Here is a 17,530-nt window from a genome sequence, read left to right on the forward strand (position 1 = left end):
ATGGATTCGAAGTCGGAGATACAAGTAACAACCATGTATCAAGCATGCATGCATGTTCAAAAAGTAAATTTTTTTTTTTTAAAAAAAATATTTCTAAATCCATCGATTGATCAAAGTAATTAATATTTTCATATGCATACATCATACATGAAGTTATAATCTTACTTGTCATCCACTTTGAATTTAATTATGAGTTTTGCTTCAATTTTAGGATATATATATATATATTTTATTGAGATATGATAATTATAGATAAAAAAGCCTAAATAGGTTTTATGAAATTTTTTTATTAAATGAAGATAAAATATTTTGTAATTTTATAGGGGTATTTTATATTTGTAAAAATTACATCATAACCTCAAAATTAGTTACTCTAGGTCTTCATTTATAATAATAATAATAATAATTTATTTTTATATAATGTTTGCACACCTCATAATAACCGTATTGGTATGTCAAATCACAATAAAATTTCTTATCATTTTACCCCAAAATTTAACACGTCTTTTCTTCAAATTGGATATGAAATTATCCTAATTTTTTCTCTAACGTTCTTCTCAAATTTAATCAGTTAACAGTTCTTATTAAATTAAACGTTTAATAAAATTTAAAATATTATATTATCATTTCACTTATATAAATTATGATAATTATTTTACATACACAATAATGCGTGTGCATAGTTTCACTAGTTATTATTCTTTTTGAATAAAAACTCATTAACATTAATATCTCAAACAAGGTGATACAATTAAGAAAAACATCATACAATCATTCGAAACTAGACAAAGACGAAAGAGCTTCAAGTGCTAGTCTATGAGCTGCATCATTCGTCGTTCTTGGCATGTGTTCTAAGGAGATAAAAATTGGTGACGCGAGTTGGTCGCGAACCTCCGAAATTAAAGCACCAACAGAATCATGTTCTTCTACATGATAGGTAACAGCTCGAACCGCCTGTAAAGAATCTGAGAAGATACATACATATTGGTGAAATCATATTTCAAACAAAAATCCATTCCAAAATGAATTGCAACCAGTTCTGCAACTTTCACCGATCCCGGATGCCTGATTAAATCGTCCTTTGCCCCTAAATTATCCCCCTGGGAGTCACGTACCAGATTTCATTTCATTATGATAACCAGATTTAACATAGTATTTTCCATTATCATCTCCCTTCCAAATTCTAATGTCATCACCTCCTTGATGATTTAAAGTAATATCCAAGATTGCTTCAACCTCATACGGCATACATATATTGATTACCATCACTTCATTCCAATCACAAAATTTGTGATCAGATTTGCCAGTCAGCAAAGAATTGGGACAACATTTATATTCTAGTAGATTAGGAATCTGGGGATCTGATAAAATTGAAATAGAACGTCCATCTCAAACTGAAACGTCCCTTACCTCTTACTTTAAATAAATAATAATAGGAAATTTTTTTTCCATTATCTTCATAATTAAAGACCGAAACATACGAAAACATAAATCCTTATTTTAAAAAAATCGAAATTTGGGACAAAAATCCATAAATCGTCAATTATAAAAGCATATGTCAATCATACGAAATCCAGCGTCTAAACTTTTTTAAAAAAACGAAACATAAATCTTTCTTTAAAATAATCCTCAAATCATAATCAAAACTTTGATTATCATAATATTGCGGAAAACATAAGGTCTTCGGAAGTGTACTGTCATGCCCGATGTACTCAAGCGTCCGAGCCTCCCTCAACATCATTCTTACCTGCGACCATTCAAATCTAGTGAATTTAATGACTCAGCATGACCAAACCATACGTAACGAGTAATACACATACATGCACATGCATCTTTAAAAGAATACTTTTAATAAAATAAGGTGGCATAAAACTCGTAAACACATAAACATTTTCGTAAATCATTTAAGCACATAATATCATAAAGCATTTCCCTCATCATAAATTATTTTAGTGAAGTTTGATCTTCGAAAGTGACTATCCTTTATCATTTGTTCGATTGATCAATCTATACACCAAGTACCTGGGGCAGGGCATCAGCAACTCTCGTCACTGGGTCGTCGCCAAAAAGTAAGTTCACCGCCCCTTCTTAAGACGGATCCCTCACAAAATCCTCTGTGTCACAGTCAATTCACCTCCTTCGAAATATTTTTCATTTCTTTTTATTTATAAAATATCATATCCTCCAAAAATCGCAAAATAAGCATTTTCGGGAAAATTGCTCGATTGTAGCATTTATCGTAAAAATATCGTAAATTCACCATAATCATATTAAAAATCATTTTACATGTATTATAACACCTCAGGACACTGCCAGCACATTCGAACTACCGGGACGTAAAATGACCATTTTACCCCTAGAACCCGAACTTTCCGTTTTTGACTTATTCCTAAGTTTCTTGACTCAAGCATATCTCGAACCATCATATAACCTAATTTTTGACTTCTACTAATTTTCTTAAAACATAAACTAGAGCCCTTCGATTTATTCAACTTAATCGCTAAACCATAATTCCGTTTCGTAACCCGATTTAACTCAAAACTTAATAATTTTTCTCAAACTCGAACCACGAATTACTAGACCCTAATACACCTTTGTGAGCCACGGTCCAGCCCACACAAGACCACGGTCCAGCCTCTTCCCTCAGTCCTATCCAAACCGCACCACATGATTTGGGTCGCGACCCAATTTTACCCCGAGCCACCTTCGACCAGCCCCTAGCCAAACCAACTCCAGCCCCTTAGACACCTTCTTAGGACCCTACTTGACCCCTCACGCACCATCTCCCGTGCACAGCCCCCATGCGCCGTCTTTCCCTTTTTTCCCAAACCGTGCACCCTAAACCACGAACCAAGCCCTCAGCGCTTCCCTATCATTCTAACCTTGTTTCCAACCATGCTAGGACTCTCTAGGACCATAAATCGACCCAACACATGGCCTAGATCACGGCTGGAAAGCCCGCACACGGTCCCTCCCTCGCAAGAACCAAAACCGAAACCTTCACGTGCAATAATCTTAACCGAGGCTTGGTGCTTTCCTTTCTCGTTCCAGCCCCCTTCTAGCCTACGTAAGACTCCTTTTAGGACTTCTAAACATCATATTCATTTCCTTTAATGGCAGCGAGTCCCTAGGAATCATAGCGCGACTCAAACGTGCATTAAAAACTTCGAAACTTCAAAATAAATTATTCAAAACATTAATAAAACTTGATCATCATATTTTTCATTCAAAATATCATAAACATGCATAATATAAAAAGTTCAGATCATTTGGATAATAATAAGTTTGATATGTTTTACCGAGAAGGTCTACGGTTCGAGCCTGTATAGCCCTAGAGCCCTAAAATTAAAATTTGAAATCTAAAATTCTATAATTTTCATTTATTTATTATTTGTTTGTTTCTTGTAAGTGACCCGTTAGTTCATCGAAAACTGTATTATTCCTCGAAACTCACACACGGGAATCAAAGAGAAAATTGGAAGAAAAACACATTTCAAGGGGTCGAATCGATACTTATGCAATCGTGGATAAATCATTAATCTTTGGAGGGAACTTCTAGATGCAAAAAAAAAAAGGTTTAGAATGTGTCTTTGTATTTAAAACACTTGAAATATGAATATCGAAGCGGTGGAACATCGGTAACTAACGGAAGACGATTTTTACCCTTTTTCTCGTCAAAATCTCACTGAAAACCCATCTTGGGATGCAAGAGAGTCAAGTGATCATTGTTGGAAGGAATAACGAGGAAGAAAATCGAAGAACTAAGGAGAAAAAAATCGAAACTTCACTTACCCAAGCCAAAGAATCGACCGTTGTTCTTCACTTTTCACGTAAAGTGTATGTGTGTGTTTCGGTGTGTATAGGTGTATGTGTGTTTAGGGTTTAGTTATATAAAAAAAATAATAAACAAAAAAGGCTTTCTAATTACTTAAATAATGAGTTTAATTAACCCTAGTTTTTGATTAATAAATCAGACTCATTAAGATTTATAAAATTATTAGGCTTCAAATTAAAAGATTTAAAAATACCTATTTTAAAAAATTATCCTTATAAATTACATAAATTTCCTTGCTCCTACTAATTAATTAAAATTTGGCCTTAAAAATGCTAAAATTCTTGAATTATTTAAGATAAACGTTTTCTTAACTAAAAAAAATTTAACTTTTAAATCTTTAAAATCTTAATCGTTTTCGATCCTCCATTTCCGGCCAATCACCGATAGTCGCCTGAAAATCTTTATATCATGCAATCGAGCAAAATCACATAATAAATCATTTAGTCACTCAAAATATATCATTCATGTATCCAAAATCATTTAATTCAAATATTTTAGCAATTTAATAATTTTCATGAACGTTGTTTACGTGGACTGACTTGCAGGCATTACACAAACTCTCCAATACAGCCTTTTTTGAAGAAGATCATGGCTCCAAAGTAATGAACGCGGGACATAGAAAGGATTGGATCCTAATGTATCCACCATAACATCTGAGTACTAGAAATTACGGGCTTTAAGGATCTTAGCCAGCAACGAATTAAGACAGTAAATGATATTCCACACTTGCTTGGCCAACAGAATTTTATTGAAAGCTACCAAATCACGGAACCCCATACCACCATAGCAATTAGGCTTACAAAGTTCAGCCCATCTCGACCAGTGCATGTTTTTTTCCCTCTTTATCATTCCACCAAAACTCGGGGCAAGCTTGTTCTATACCCTTGCACGTGGAAATCGGGATTTAAGACATACATCGCCTAAGATGGTATAGCTTGCAACACCAACTTTATAAATATTTCTCGCCCTCCCATAGAGAATAATTTTTAAGACCAACCCTACATCCTATAACTGATTTGCTCACACCAATAAGCAAATTGAAGATGTTTACTTCTCAAAGAAAAAGTGGCAATCCGAAATAAAGCTTATGGCTCTTCATCAACTCATTTGTGACAACACTCTAATATCATCAACAATATGTGAATTAGTACTTGGGCTGAATGTAAATGCAAATTTATCATAGTTAACCATTTACCCAGATGCTCTTTCATATAATTGTAAACAATTCCGCACCTGTAGATATTCCTTTCTCGTCATCCTAAAACACGAAGCTTTCATCGGCAAATAAGATATGTGAGATAATACGGCTAACCTGCTGCAATCTTAACTCCTTTAAATAATCATCTATCCACAACCTTTGTGATAATTGAAGACAAGCCTTGTGCACATATGACAAATAGGTAAGGGGAATGAAGGTCTCCTTGATGAATTCCTCGCTTCGGATGAATAACACAAAAATGGACTGGTTAACACGGAGTGAATAAGATATTGAAGTAACACATCTCATAATCAAACTAACATAGTCTTATGCAAAACCCAATTTAAGCATAACAGCTTTCAAAAAGCTCTATCCAACTCTGTCATATGCTTTGATCATATTGAATTTGAGGACCACATAACCGGATTTAAATTTTAGATCTGGGCTGCTAGTGAGGAGGATCGTGAAGCCTTCTAACATAAGTGATGCCTTCCCAATGTCAGGTCTCTTAGGTACAGGGTATGGGCTTGAAGAATGTAAAATAGAAGGGGCTTCCTCAGCTACTTGGAAACACTGCATATAATGCAAATGCAGTACCTCACACTTGCGTCTACCCCTAGCCGTACTTTGTTGTTTCTAATCCAATACATACATTCAACTCTAACAATCACATTATCCAAAATCAAGCTGTTAGGGATAAAATCATTTTGATAAGAATCAATAACCCGATCAGGATTCGACCTAAAACGATTCGTGGTTGCATGTAACACAATCTTATAACAAGTGTTGTTAAGACTAGTAAGTCAATAATCTTTTCAAAGTTGATGGCTCCCGCGGACTTTTTGGAATCAAAGTGACAAGAGTATTATTCCATTCTTTTGGATCACCATGTAATTAAGAATCGAAACAAGAGTTGAAGTAATATCTCGCCAATAATATAGTGATAATTATATTAATTATTATTACTATTAGTAGTCACAATTATTATGATAGGATATATTATTACTATTATTAGTCACAATTATTATGATAGGATATATTTGATATATAATATAATCATAAGAATAATTTGGTTTCTTAAAATATTCAAATAAGATGCAAACTAATTTTTTTTAAATAAAAATTATAAGAATTAAGCCCCGAGCGATTTTCGTGTCACAAATAGTCCAATAATTATTATCCTTAGGTCTAAGTCACAAATTTCCACCTATAAAATCCTCTATAATTGAAAATAAAATATTAATTAATTAATTAATTAAGCCACATAGGAAGAAAACATGGGAAAAATAAATTGTGGAACGGCATTTGTGTGGCCTCGACTAAACCTCCATTCTATCTCCTCCCGATTATCTTACACTACCTTCCTACAATCTAATCCTCTCCAATCTTGTCGTGAAACTGCGAATCGTACGCTTTTTTCCTCTACTGATTTAGCTGAAACTAGCCTGAGTTTTTACGTTTGAGGCGTTGCGAGCGCTTGTTAGTTTGATTTCAGCTGCGGAATTGGATTTTTTTCTGAGTTTTTGTTTGAGGGGGGGTGTTTTGATGAACGTTTGAGCTACCGATGCTTCGGAGTGGTGATGGCTTCTGGTTCTTCAATGGCAGGTTCATTTTTACTTTGCGCCTTTGATTTTTCGTTTGCTAGATGTTTTGATGGAATGTTTGTTGTTAACTTTTTTGGTTTGGGATGGTTTGTACTTTTTTGGAATTTATAGATGTTAGATAACTTGCTGCTGTTTGATTGAGGATTTTATGGGTTTTTTTGGAACTTTGGCCGTGTGAATTTTTTTTTAACAAAAAACTTTGATTTGTTATGAATATGATGGTTTTGTTGGAATTTGTTGATTTGGAATAAGTTGTTGTTGGTTCTCTGGCATGCTTGATTGATATTTTCTTTTTATTTTTATTTTCGAATTTTGGCAGTTTCTTTAGAATGCGTAAATGCGTGTAAGTTTTGGAAAGGAGATGGGAGTGGAAAATATGATTGCAGTATGATTTCATGTGCTTCTAAAGCTCCAAGAGTGCTCACTGGATTTCTCGCAAGCACCACGCATCCTCCTCAGGCATCAGGAAGAGTTTTAATAAGAAACCACATCTTATGTGTGAGCATTGTTTTGAAATTTTATTTTGTAGAATCTACTTTGTATTTCCTATTCCCTAATCATTAATCTCTATTTTTTTAAGCAATCAAACTATATTAACTTCTATATATGTTTTACTTTGTTAATAGTCTTCTTATTGAAGTACCGATTAACAACATATGGGCCCAAAATTGTAGTAATAGGAACGTAGCCCGGACACATGGCTTACTTTTAACAGCAGTAAGAGTTGAAATAGTAGTTAGTCCATTGCCCCGTGGCCAAAATCTAATTTGGAAGGCAGTTTTTTCCACCTAACTTTGTTTCTAAATGTGGCTACATGTTTAATTATATTTTCCAGATCTGTCAAGTTCATCATTGGAGAAGATGGTCTTCAAACGAAGCCTCAAATTTTGTTACTCCCCCAAAGTTTATTACCTCAACTATCGCACGCTTTACTGGCAGCAAATGGAAGTTACGTTATTCTCCATCTTCATCTTCCGAATCGTACGAAGTTTCCCCTGATAGCTTGTGGGAGGTAAGCGATGCCATTAAAATTTTTAAAGTGGATAACCACTCCAGCAGCATCTGAAATGAAATGAGTTTGTTAGTCTGATTTAATTTTTTTAGATGGATACATATGATATAAAGATTTAGAATTATTGCTGCCTTGAAATGCCAAGTGTAACATCTGATCTTATCAATCTGTGATTTGACCCATTAAAGAACTAGACGGTTTGAACTCAAAGAATGACCAATTTGTTGTCTCATGTGTCTTAAACCTCAAATAGATTGGTGTTTGCATGAATTAAATTATCTCAGTTAATGCAATTATTGGTGAAACTATAGGAATCAAAAAACATGATGAAGCTAAAAGAATCTATGTTTAAGTGAATTATGATTGTCTGAGCTATAGCCAATCTATTTCGCTAAGGGGGATACTGATATAGTGAATAGTTTATATAACTGAAATCAGTCTTATTACATTATTTTTCTAATGTCTTTATTGTCTCAGGATCTCACTCGTAGTATCTCATATCTTCCATCTGAGGAACTGGAATTGGTTCGTAAGGCACTGAATGTAAGTTTCTAATAATCTTCTTTTATCACTTTATAATTTTAATTTTGTTATTCTCTGTTCGCTGTGTTCATTATGTGTTCTTACCTTGCATTTCCTTTAATTTTTCCTGTTGCCTTTTGTATCTTTTTTATCTCAATAGTGCACTGACTTCTATGGTTTATATACTTGATGGAAACTTGTAATGTCAACATTTAGCAATTCATACATTTTCAAACGTGTATGTCAATTATTTTGTAGTTGGCTTTTGAGGCTCATGATGGCCAAAAGAGGCGCAGTGGGGAGCCTTTTATTATTCATCCAGTTGCAGTTGCTCAAATTCTCGGAGAACTTGTGAGTTACACTTTTAATTTTTCCCATTTAGTGCTAGCACACTGGTTTCTTTCTCACGTTACTTTGTTCAGCTGTGATTGATTTTTAATGTCGACCTATGTAATTTTAGGAGTTAGATTGGGAGTCAATAGCTGCTGGTTTGTTGCATGATACAGTGGAAGATACAAATCTTGTTACTTTTGAAAGAATAGAAGAAGATTTTGGCACATCTGTTCGCCGCATTGTTGAAGGGGAGACAAAGGTATTTTAACACACTTATATCCTCTGACTTAAACTTTTCGTGTTAATAGGGGTCTTGAATGTATTCGTGTCCTATTTCTTTGGCTGATATCAAGGTTGTGAAATTAGTATCTGGGCTTTTATGTTAAAGTCTATAGCGATGTTGAGTAATTAATACTCTATTGTGATTTTTTATCGCATTCCAGGTATCCAAACTTGGGAAATTCAAGTCAAAGAATGAGAGTCATTCCATTCAAGATGTGAAAGCTGATGATCTCCGCCAGATGTTTCTTGCCATGACCGAAGAGGTTGTTTTCCCTTGTCCGTGGAAATAAATCTAAAGGTTTTACATCTTTATGACACGAAAGCCTCTGACAACAGAAAGTTTTGGTGCACCAGGTCCGTGTTATAATAGTCAAATTAGCTGACAGATTACATAACATGAGAACTCTCTCACATATGCCTCCACACAAGCAGGTAATCTAGTTGGTTGCAGTCTTGTAGATAATTAAATAGTATCCAATATGTTATTTTGATTCTATTTTCTATATTTCTTTGAGACGTCCAGTCCAGCATAGCTATGGAGACACTTCAAGTTTTTGCTCCTCTGGCAAAACTGCTTGGAATTTATCAAATAAAGGTAAGCCATTTGCATCTTTGTAGATCGTATTATAACATACTAAACATTCTGAATCTACATTTGATATTCCATCTTTGTATTTAGACTTCTTAAATTCGTAATTGACTTAGTATTCTGGCATCAGTTTGTGTCCTTAGTCCTTTATGTTTCTGTCTCAAGTAATTACATGGTCTTTTCTTGATTCAATCTCCATTTGTGTTTATAGCATTAATCCCATTCACGATTTTTTAGTTAGATGCTGCATTTCTCTTGGTAGTAGGTTTATGATGGCTCACGCTGGCAATTACACTTTCACTGTTTCGAAGCAGTAATTTTAGAAACAATACTCACTGCAATTTCACCACTCATTCGAGTAATTCCTTTTCATACCCATTTCAGTGAGCACCTCATTTATAATAAAGCATTTTCATATGTTGCACTTTTTAGTGGCAAGGGAATGCTTGGTAAAGTTTTTTGTTGTCTTCTATACTTGTTTAAGCACTTGCACAACCTAAAGTGCTCTCTGTTACCCAACAAAACTGTCATAAAGATCATTAGGTGCATGACTACCACTTAGCCTTGGGCCACTGGCATCATAAATGATTAACGGCACGAAATTTATCTCTTTTTAAATGTCAAAACTTTGATCCTTCCTCTCTAATGCTTATTATGATTTCAAAATAATCAGCAATTGAGATGGTGGAATTTAATACACAATAACAACAATATACCTTGGTGTAGCCTCTTTGGGCTTTGTTCTAGCAAATTCAAGATCACTTATTTCTCTTCTTTAGACACATGTACTCCTGGTCTGCATACTGCTTCGGTGTCTTGTATGCATGACCCTGTCTTCTCACATGATGACATTCTCTTTCTATGATTATTCACCCTTCTGTTTTCTGAGTTTTTCTTGTGTAATTTTCTACTCATCTCCTTGTTGCAGTCTGAACTTGAAAATTTGGCCTTTATGTATACGAACCCTCAAGATTATGCCAAGGTCAATAGAAGATTGGCGGAACTTTATCATGAACATGAAAAAGACCTCAAAGAGGTGATTTTCCCTTTTATTTGAACTTCCACAAGATTCAGTGCTGCAGTACTGCATTGTGAATGTCTCCTTCTGTGCCTTTCAATTCGTAGCAATTGCAATCAGGTAATTTTCTACTTATTCATCTTTTCTCATTAGGCAAACACAATATTGAAGAAGAGGATTGAGGATGATCAGTTCTTAGACCTTATGAGTGTGAAAACTGAAGTTCGGCCTGTATGTAAAGAACCGTACAGGTAATCATAAGCTGCTATTATTCTTGTGAATGTGTTCATTAGACTAAATTGTGGCTGGGGGGGTAAGTTTGTGTTTCCTTTTTTTCTTCTTTACCTTAGAGCTATGTCCAGCCAGAGCTTTATTGCTTCAAACTCTTAATACTGACATAAGGGTCTGGGTTTGAAGTGCAACTACTTCTTATTGGATTTCATATATTATGACAGATTATAATGCTGTGATGACTCAGTTCTTTTGTTTTATATGCAGCATCTACAAAGCTGCTCTTAAATCTAAAAGCTCCATAAGTGAAGTTAACCAGATCGCACAGGTTTATCGTTATAGTAGTTTTAATATCCACATTGATATTCCAATATCTATGCTCATTCGTGTAAATATTTTGATCACCAGCTTCGAATCATAATAAAACCAAAACCATGTGTTGGAGTCGGACCTTTGTGTAACGCGCAACAGGTGAATGTTTAGTTGCTCTTATATAACAATCTTCCAATTTCAACTGGGTGCTTATTTTCTTTACTAAAATTTCTGCAACAGATATGCTACCATGTGCTTGGCCTTGTGCATGGAATTTGGACCCCTATCCCTCGAGCGGTATGTCTTAGTAATCTCTGGTATATGAGACTTGCTTAGCATATGATGTCATTTTTCTTTTTTCGCGGTGACAGATGAAAGATTATATCGCCACGCCGAAGCCTAACGGCTATCAAAGTCTTCATACTACAGTGATTCCCTTTCTGTATGAGAGTATGTTTAGGCTGGAGGTTCAGGTTTGTCATTGTCCTAATTTAACTTATTTGTTTTTTTATGTGTTTTCTTGTATCATTTGCATTTAAATAGAATTTACTTATTTATGACAGATTATTTACTTGTTCTTTTATTGGTGTAATCTTTGTGGATTGATATCTTTCTGTATTTGTTTGGCAGATTAGGACCGAAGAGATGGATTTAATTTCTGAAAGAGGGATTGCTGCACATTATAGTGGGAAAGTTTTTGTGAATGGTGTGGTTGGGATCCCGAATGGCAATAGCTCTGGAGGGAAAGCAATGTGCCTCAACAATGCTAGTATTGCTCTCAGGGTAGAATAGATTTGCCTTTGCAGTCTCGTATCTGTTAAACTTTTTTCTTCAGTACATTTTCAGTTAAAAGTCCATTAATGATCCAATACTAACTTTTATGGTCTTTTTTTAACCTACAGATAGGTTGGCTCAATGCAATTAGGGAATGGCAAGAGGAATTCGTTGGAAATATGAGCTCTAGGGAATTTGTCGATACTATCACCAGGGATCTTTTAGGCAGTCGTGTGTTTGTATTTACACCAAGGGGCGAGGTTAGAGGATCATAAATAGTTATGCTTGAAATTGGATTTTCATAGTTATCACCATTACTTATTGAGTTCTACAAAACTGCCTACAGATTAAAAATTTGCCCATGGGGGCAACTGTCACTGATTATGCCTATATGATCCACACTGAAATTGGGAACAAAATGGTGGCTGCTAAGGTATAGCGACTTGCTTATTGTCCTTGGCTTACCTTTTATTTTAATTAATTCCCTTAGAGTTCTTATCTTACTGTAATTTTTCGTCTGAAGGTCAATGGTAATCTTGTCTCTCCCGCGCATGTGCTTGCGAATGCTGAAGTTGTGGAGATTATCACCTATAACGTGAGTCGATTTGAAAGTTTGACTTTGTTCTTACACCTTTCTAGATTCATTCTATTGCTTCTCTAATTAATAGCTGGCAAGCATCATAATTAGTTCATTTGAAGAAAGATTTGTATTCTCTTGGAGCTTTACTTGTTTGAAAGTTTGGGTACATTGTCTGATACTTTCATCTCATAATACTGCTTTCACATTTCGATCCATTCGGAAAAACTAGTTTTACCTCTATCTTCCTCTAACATTGACTATTCTTGGTCTTTTTGTAAATCTTATATCATTACCCCAAAGACAGAGTTAGTTCATACATAGCTAATGCATTTTTCTGTATCAGGGACTCTCTAGTAAATCTGCCTTTCAGAGACATAAGCAGTGGCTGGAACATGCAAAAACACGCAGTGCCCGACACAAGATTATTAAAGTAGGTTTATCTTTCGATTAGTTTCTATCAATACTCTCAAGCTAAATTAAAAAGGAAGTAAATAAACAAATTACTAGAATGCGAGTAAATTAGAAATCAGATTGTTCCACGAACGCTATTAATCTAGTTGTTTCCTATTATCTCAGTTTCTGAGGGAGCAAGCCGCACTGTCAGAAACTGAAATAACTGCTGATTCGGTGAAGCAATTTGTTGCTGAATCTGAAGGGGATAGTGAAGTGGAAGAAGTTGTGAATCATTCTAAAGGCGCTAAACACATGTGGGAGAAAATTTTGAGGAATGTGATGCAAATTGCATCTGCAAAGACTAGTAATGAAGATATCTTTCAACTTGAGAAGGGTTCCATTCAAATACCCAAAGTTAATGGGAAACATAGCAAAAGTATGTTGAACGTGAGCTTGAAGGCTACAGGAGAGGTGCTTTCTCAAGGTAATGGTGTCGCCAAGATGATACTTGCCAATATTCCATTGTACAGGGAAGTATTGCCCACCTTAGAGGACTGGCAAGCTAGCAAGATTATTGCGTGGCACAATCTGGATGGGAACTCAATCCAGTGGCTGTCCATTGTCTGCTTAGATCGAAGAGGTACTTCTGTAGCTATGCTACTTAATTTTGTGTTGTTTTTGTTAATTGTTCATGTTCTGGAATGAAATTTCGCAACGATGAGGCATTAGAGTATGTGAATAGTCACTTTTTTTTAACATGCAATGGAATAGGTTTTTATAATCTTTTCTGGGCGCATAGTCTATGAAATCCAATTGAAGTATTGATGTGCAAAATGATTATCAGGCATGATGGCAGATATTACATCAGCTCTGGCAGCTGAAGGAATTACCATATGTTCTTGTGCTGTGAGTTCAGATGAATAATAATATTGTGACGTTTTTCAGTTCTAGACATCAAATTCCTTGAGTTTTACATTTCTTTATCTTGTCACCATGTTAACATTGACAGGCGGAACTTGACCGAAAGAAGGGAATGGGGGTCATGCTTTTTCATGTTGAAGCGAGTTTTGATGATTTGGTAGGCTTAAATGTTTCACATTCAAGTGCTAGTTGTTCAACATTCAGTGGTAAATTGACATTGCACCCTTTTTCCTCTTTTAATCAGGCCAGTGCATGTTCGAAGGTGGATCTAATTCTTGGTGTTTTGGGATGGTCAACGGGTTGCAGCTGGCTGAGCTCAAGAGAAAACCAACAGCTTCTAGAGTGCTAGCCTGGTTGCCCAACATGCATAATTAATTGCTAAAAACAGGGATAAATTTTTGTATGTGGGATTTTTGTTTTAGGAAATTCAGATCCTTTGCTCTGATCGATTATGTCCAAATCTAACAAGCATCCAAATCAGATTTAAAGGCTAGCAGACCACTGGGTTGAGGGTCTGTGTACAGAACGAAGAGTGGTAGCATAGTAGTAGTAAAACGGCAGTATACGTGTAAATGGATTTGGAAGATTAAGAAATCGTCCAATATAAATTGATGGCCTTATAGTACGAGTTTTCAGATCTGGTCTCTTTTTCTGAACATTTTGATTGATGGTTGAAGAATTTGGGGAAGTTGATTAACTATAGCTTGACTTCTTATTTATTATTTCAAATATGTTGATGTGATCACTACATATCTCGAGCTTCTTTTTAGTGCTTCAATCTATTCCTAGGCTAAAAAACGGGCGGCAATTTTTTCTATAATGGTTATTGACATTCCTTGTGCAGATTTGTTGAAAGGGTATCCACAACTTTTGATCGAGGATTCTAAACTCGAAAACAATATCCATTACTCGTGAAAAATTATAATTCAGTGGATCAAAATCTACTATCGTGTACCTTGAAATTCTTATGCAGCCGTGTCCTTGCTTAGTTTCGGAGGTTAGCTACAATATTTTATTGCGGTACATATAGACTTAGCTGACTATTTACCAATCATGGATTTAGACAGAACAATGGTCAACAAGACAACGAAGCAGAATTTGTCAAATGATAGGCCAAAGAACCAGGAACATGAGACGGATGACAGCACGGGGATTGCCAAAAGAAGGGCCTTGCGTGTGCCTGAATTTGTTGAATAACCCTTCAGTGTTGCCAGATCCACCGCATGCCTCTCAATAAAAGTTTTTGCTGAGTTGCATCTGCCATTCATAACCTTGATGTTGTCAGCAATGATCTTATTTGGGTTGCGTTCATATTTCCCTCGTTTCACCGTTGTATCTTCTTGAATCTTTCCTTCAATTTCTCGATTGACAAGCTTTTCTTGTTGAGTTTCGATGGATGGTTCCTGAATTGCGGCTGGCCAAACGCCTCCCCCTCCCAAATTGGATTCCATGGAGGTATCTACAGTTCCTTCTGTGTTTTGTTCTGTCTCATTTGATAAATCTTCATCACCATATGTTCCATCAATGATATTTTCTTCATCTTCCACTGTGGCGATACCTGTATCAATTGTTTCAGACGAGTCCTCAACCTCGTCTTCAGTGTCTTTGTGCTGGCAAAATGACATTTCAATTTCTCCGTTTACTGCATCATCTTCTGCAGCTTCCATTTCTTCAGGGGAAATCGGCTCATCTTCAGGAAACTGCACTGCCAAAATTTGCACATCCTCCTTGTCAGAATCTCCGAGTTGCCTGTTCTCTGGAGTTGAATGATCAATGTAACCCTTTTCTTCAATGTTCTCTTCACATTGCGTGTCTTCTTTTTCTTCCACACCCATCTGTGGGACGATTTCTTCGTCAGGTTCATTACATTTCTTGCGTTCTTGGATCAAATGTTCCTCTATGAGTTCAAGCTGATCATCTTCATCCTGCTGGATAGCTTCACCATCATGAGTTATTTCCGGCAGGTCACTGGACAAGAAATCTTGTTTCTCATCATCATCAACATTTTTGTGTTTGCTGATAGGACTTCCAACCACCGGAAAACTACTTTCTTGCCCATCCTTACCGTGTTCTAGAACGAAGGTTCCTTCTTCGCTAAATTTCAAACCAATTACAGGCACATAATTTCCATTGCTTTTCTTTGCGTCTTCACATTTCACCTCATGGATTTCTCCCATCAATTCAATTTCTCTATCATCCCCGCCTTCTCCTTCTGCTTCCACTTCCTCAAAATGTTTACATTCTTTCGTAGTACCATTTTCATCAATGGCTACTTCCCCCGATGGCTGAATTTTCACCTGGTGTACCGTCGTATTCTCGATCTCAAGTGCTGACAGAGTTTTCTGTTCCTGTGCTGGTAAATGGGACACACCTCCATTAGAAATTGCACCCTTTTCTGGTCTCTTGGGAGTGATAGAGCAGAGAATTTGCTCGCTTGTCTCGCTATCACAAACAGCAACTCCATTGATTTCAGTCCTGTACTTCTCATGCTGTAGAAATTTACTTTATAATTGGAACAATAAAATCAAGTCCGTTTCCAGAAATGTTCATTGTCAAATGTTCATCTAGATCATAACGCCTCAATAGCAAGTAATAAATAATATTCATGTCGAAGAACAAACTTACCAAAACCAAGCTCTGACTGTCATTCTTGAACTCAATTTCTTTGGTTGTTTCACTATTTCAATTCAATTCAAAATCATTAAAAACCCTTTATCTTCATCACAACGCATGATTACTGCTCAAATAATAATCAAGAAAAATAAAATCACAAGTAGCTAACCTTGAATGCTTATCAGCATCAAGACAAGTGAACTGCTCCTTTTCGTTGGCTTCATTTTCTCGTTCATCCTTCTTGTTCACCGCCGCAAACGGTAATGGTGGTGGTGGTGGTGGAATACGGGTGTTCCGACGACTGTTGTCGCGGGAACCACCCTGTCTTATCTTCCCGATTATAAAGGCCGAGGCGAAAGCGGCGGCCGCCAACGCACCACCCAACAGAATAACTCCTCCAATTCCTCCACGGCCGTGTGCAGAGACTTTCCCGATATTCACGACGACTTGCTTCTTTTCTGAAGCATGTCTTGGTCTCTTCAGTTCCTCCATCACAACAATCTACTTCTTCTTCACTTTCTTTTTATGATTATACGACCGGATAAAATTGTGTATCACCTCCCAACTTCTGGGACGTGAATCTTTGTTCGCTTTTTCTGATCTGATTCGTTTCGGGAATCCCAATGCGCTTTTCGCGCGAGCGAGCCAATGAGCTGGTTTACTAGAGAGTACTGGATATTTCAGAGTTGGACGCGGACGCCGAATTTGACCTTTTCTGTTTCTCCATTTTCATTTTATTTATATTATAAGAAATGGTTCCTTAATCCTAAACCTCTCAAATCCCAACTAAAATAGGTGAAATGGTAAACATTAAAATTTTTATTTGTGATATGATATTATAATAATTTATTTGTTTTTTTTATAAAAAAAATTGTATTTGTTTATCGTGGTGGTTTGTTGTTAGTTTGAAGAAAGACCATTTAATAATTTTCTCAAAACACATGTTAATTAGCAATATAATGGAAGCAAAAACTTGTATGAGACGTCTCACAGATCGTATTTTGTGAGACGGATCTCTTATTTTTGTCATACATGAAAAAGTATTATTTTTAAAGCTAAGAGTATTACTTTTTATTGTGAATATCGGTAGGATTGACCCGTCTCACAGATAAAGATTCGTGAGACTTAATCTATAATAGATGGTTCCAAATCTAAACAACCGCAATGGCCACTCATTTATGAAGTGAAGTTAGGGTTAGGATGGGTAGGTCACGTTCATTGAATGACAAGACATTATTACATTGTTCTAACAACCCCATGAATATGACAAAACCTCACGGGAGGAAGCGTACACTTCATGGTGCATACGAATC

At 35.9% G+C, this 17,530-nt stretch overlaps 2 protein-coding genes across 2 annotated transcripts; one reads left to right on the forward strand and one right to left on the reverse strand.

Moving 5' to 3' along the window:
- Positions 1 to 6,316: 6,316 nt before the first annotated feature.
- Positions 6,317 to 14,234, forward strand: LOC142546055 (putative GTP diphosphokinase RSH1, chloroplastic). The gene is made up of 24 exons (XM_075653551.1): positions 6,317 to 6,638; positions 6,957 to 7,135; positions 7,473 to 7,649; positions 8,127 to 8,192; positions 8,430 to 8,522; positions 8,632 to 8,763; positions 8,948 to 9,049; positions 9,141 to 9,218; positions 9,310 to 9,381; positions 10,304 to 10,411; positions 10,547 to 10,644; positions 10,892 to 10,952; positions 11,033 to 11,095; positions 11,177 to 11,233; positions 11,308 to 11,409; positions 11,567 to 11,719; positions 11,839 to 11,970; positions 12,057 to 12,143; positions 12,234 to 12,305; positions 12,634 to 12,720; positions 12,867 to 13,323; positions 13,528 to 13,589; positions 13,693 to 13,761; positions 13,849 to 14,234. Exons 1-24 carry the CDS (start codon positions 6,614 to 6,616, stop codon positions 13,951 to 13,953), a joined length of 2,637 nt encoding a protein of 878 aa, XP_075509666.1. The 5' UTR covers positions 6,317 to 6,613; the 3' UTR covers positions 13,954 to 14,234.
- A 255-nt stretch (positions 14,235 to 14,489) lies between these two features.
- On the reverse strand, positions 14,490 to 16,952 carry LOC142546061 (uncharacterized). Its single transcript, XM_075653563.1, has 3 exons — positions 16,387 to 16,952; positions 16,230 to 16,281; positions 14,490 to 16,093 (listed from the first exon to the last, which is right to left on the reverse strand). Exons 1-3 carry the CDS (start codon positions 16,707 to 16,709, stop codon positions 14,645 to 14,647), a joined length of 1,824 nt encoding a protein of 607 aa, XP_075509678.1. The 5' UTR covers positions 16,710 to 16,952; the 3' UTR covers positions 14,490 to 14,644.
- Between the last annotated feature and the right edge of the window lie 578 nt (positions 16,953 to 17,530).

Source organism: Primulina tabacum, chromosome 1, assembly GCF_025594145.1.
Source record: "Primulina tabacum isolate GXHZ01 chromosome 1, ASM2559414v2, whole genome shotgun sequence".
Taxonomy (NCBI): domain Eukaryota; kingdom Viridiplantae; phylum Streptophyta; class Magnoliopsida; order Lamiales; family Gesneriaceae; genus Primulina; species Primulina tabacum.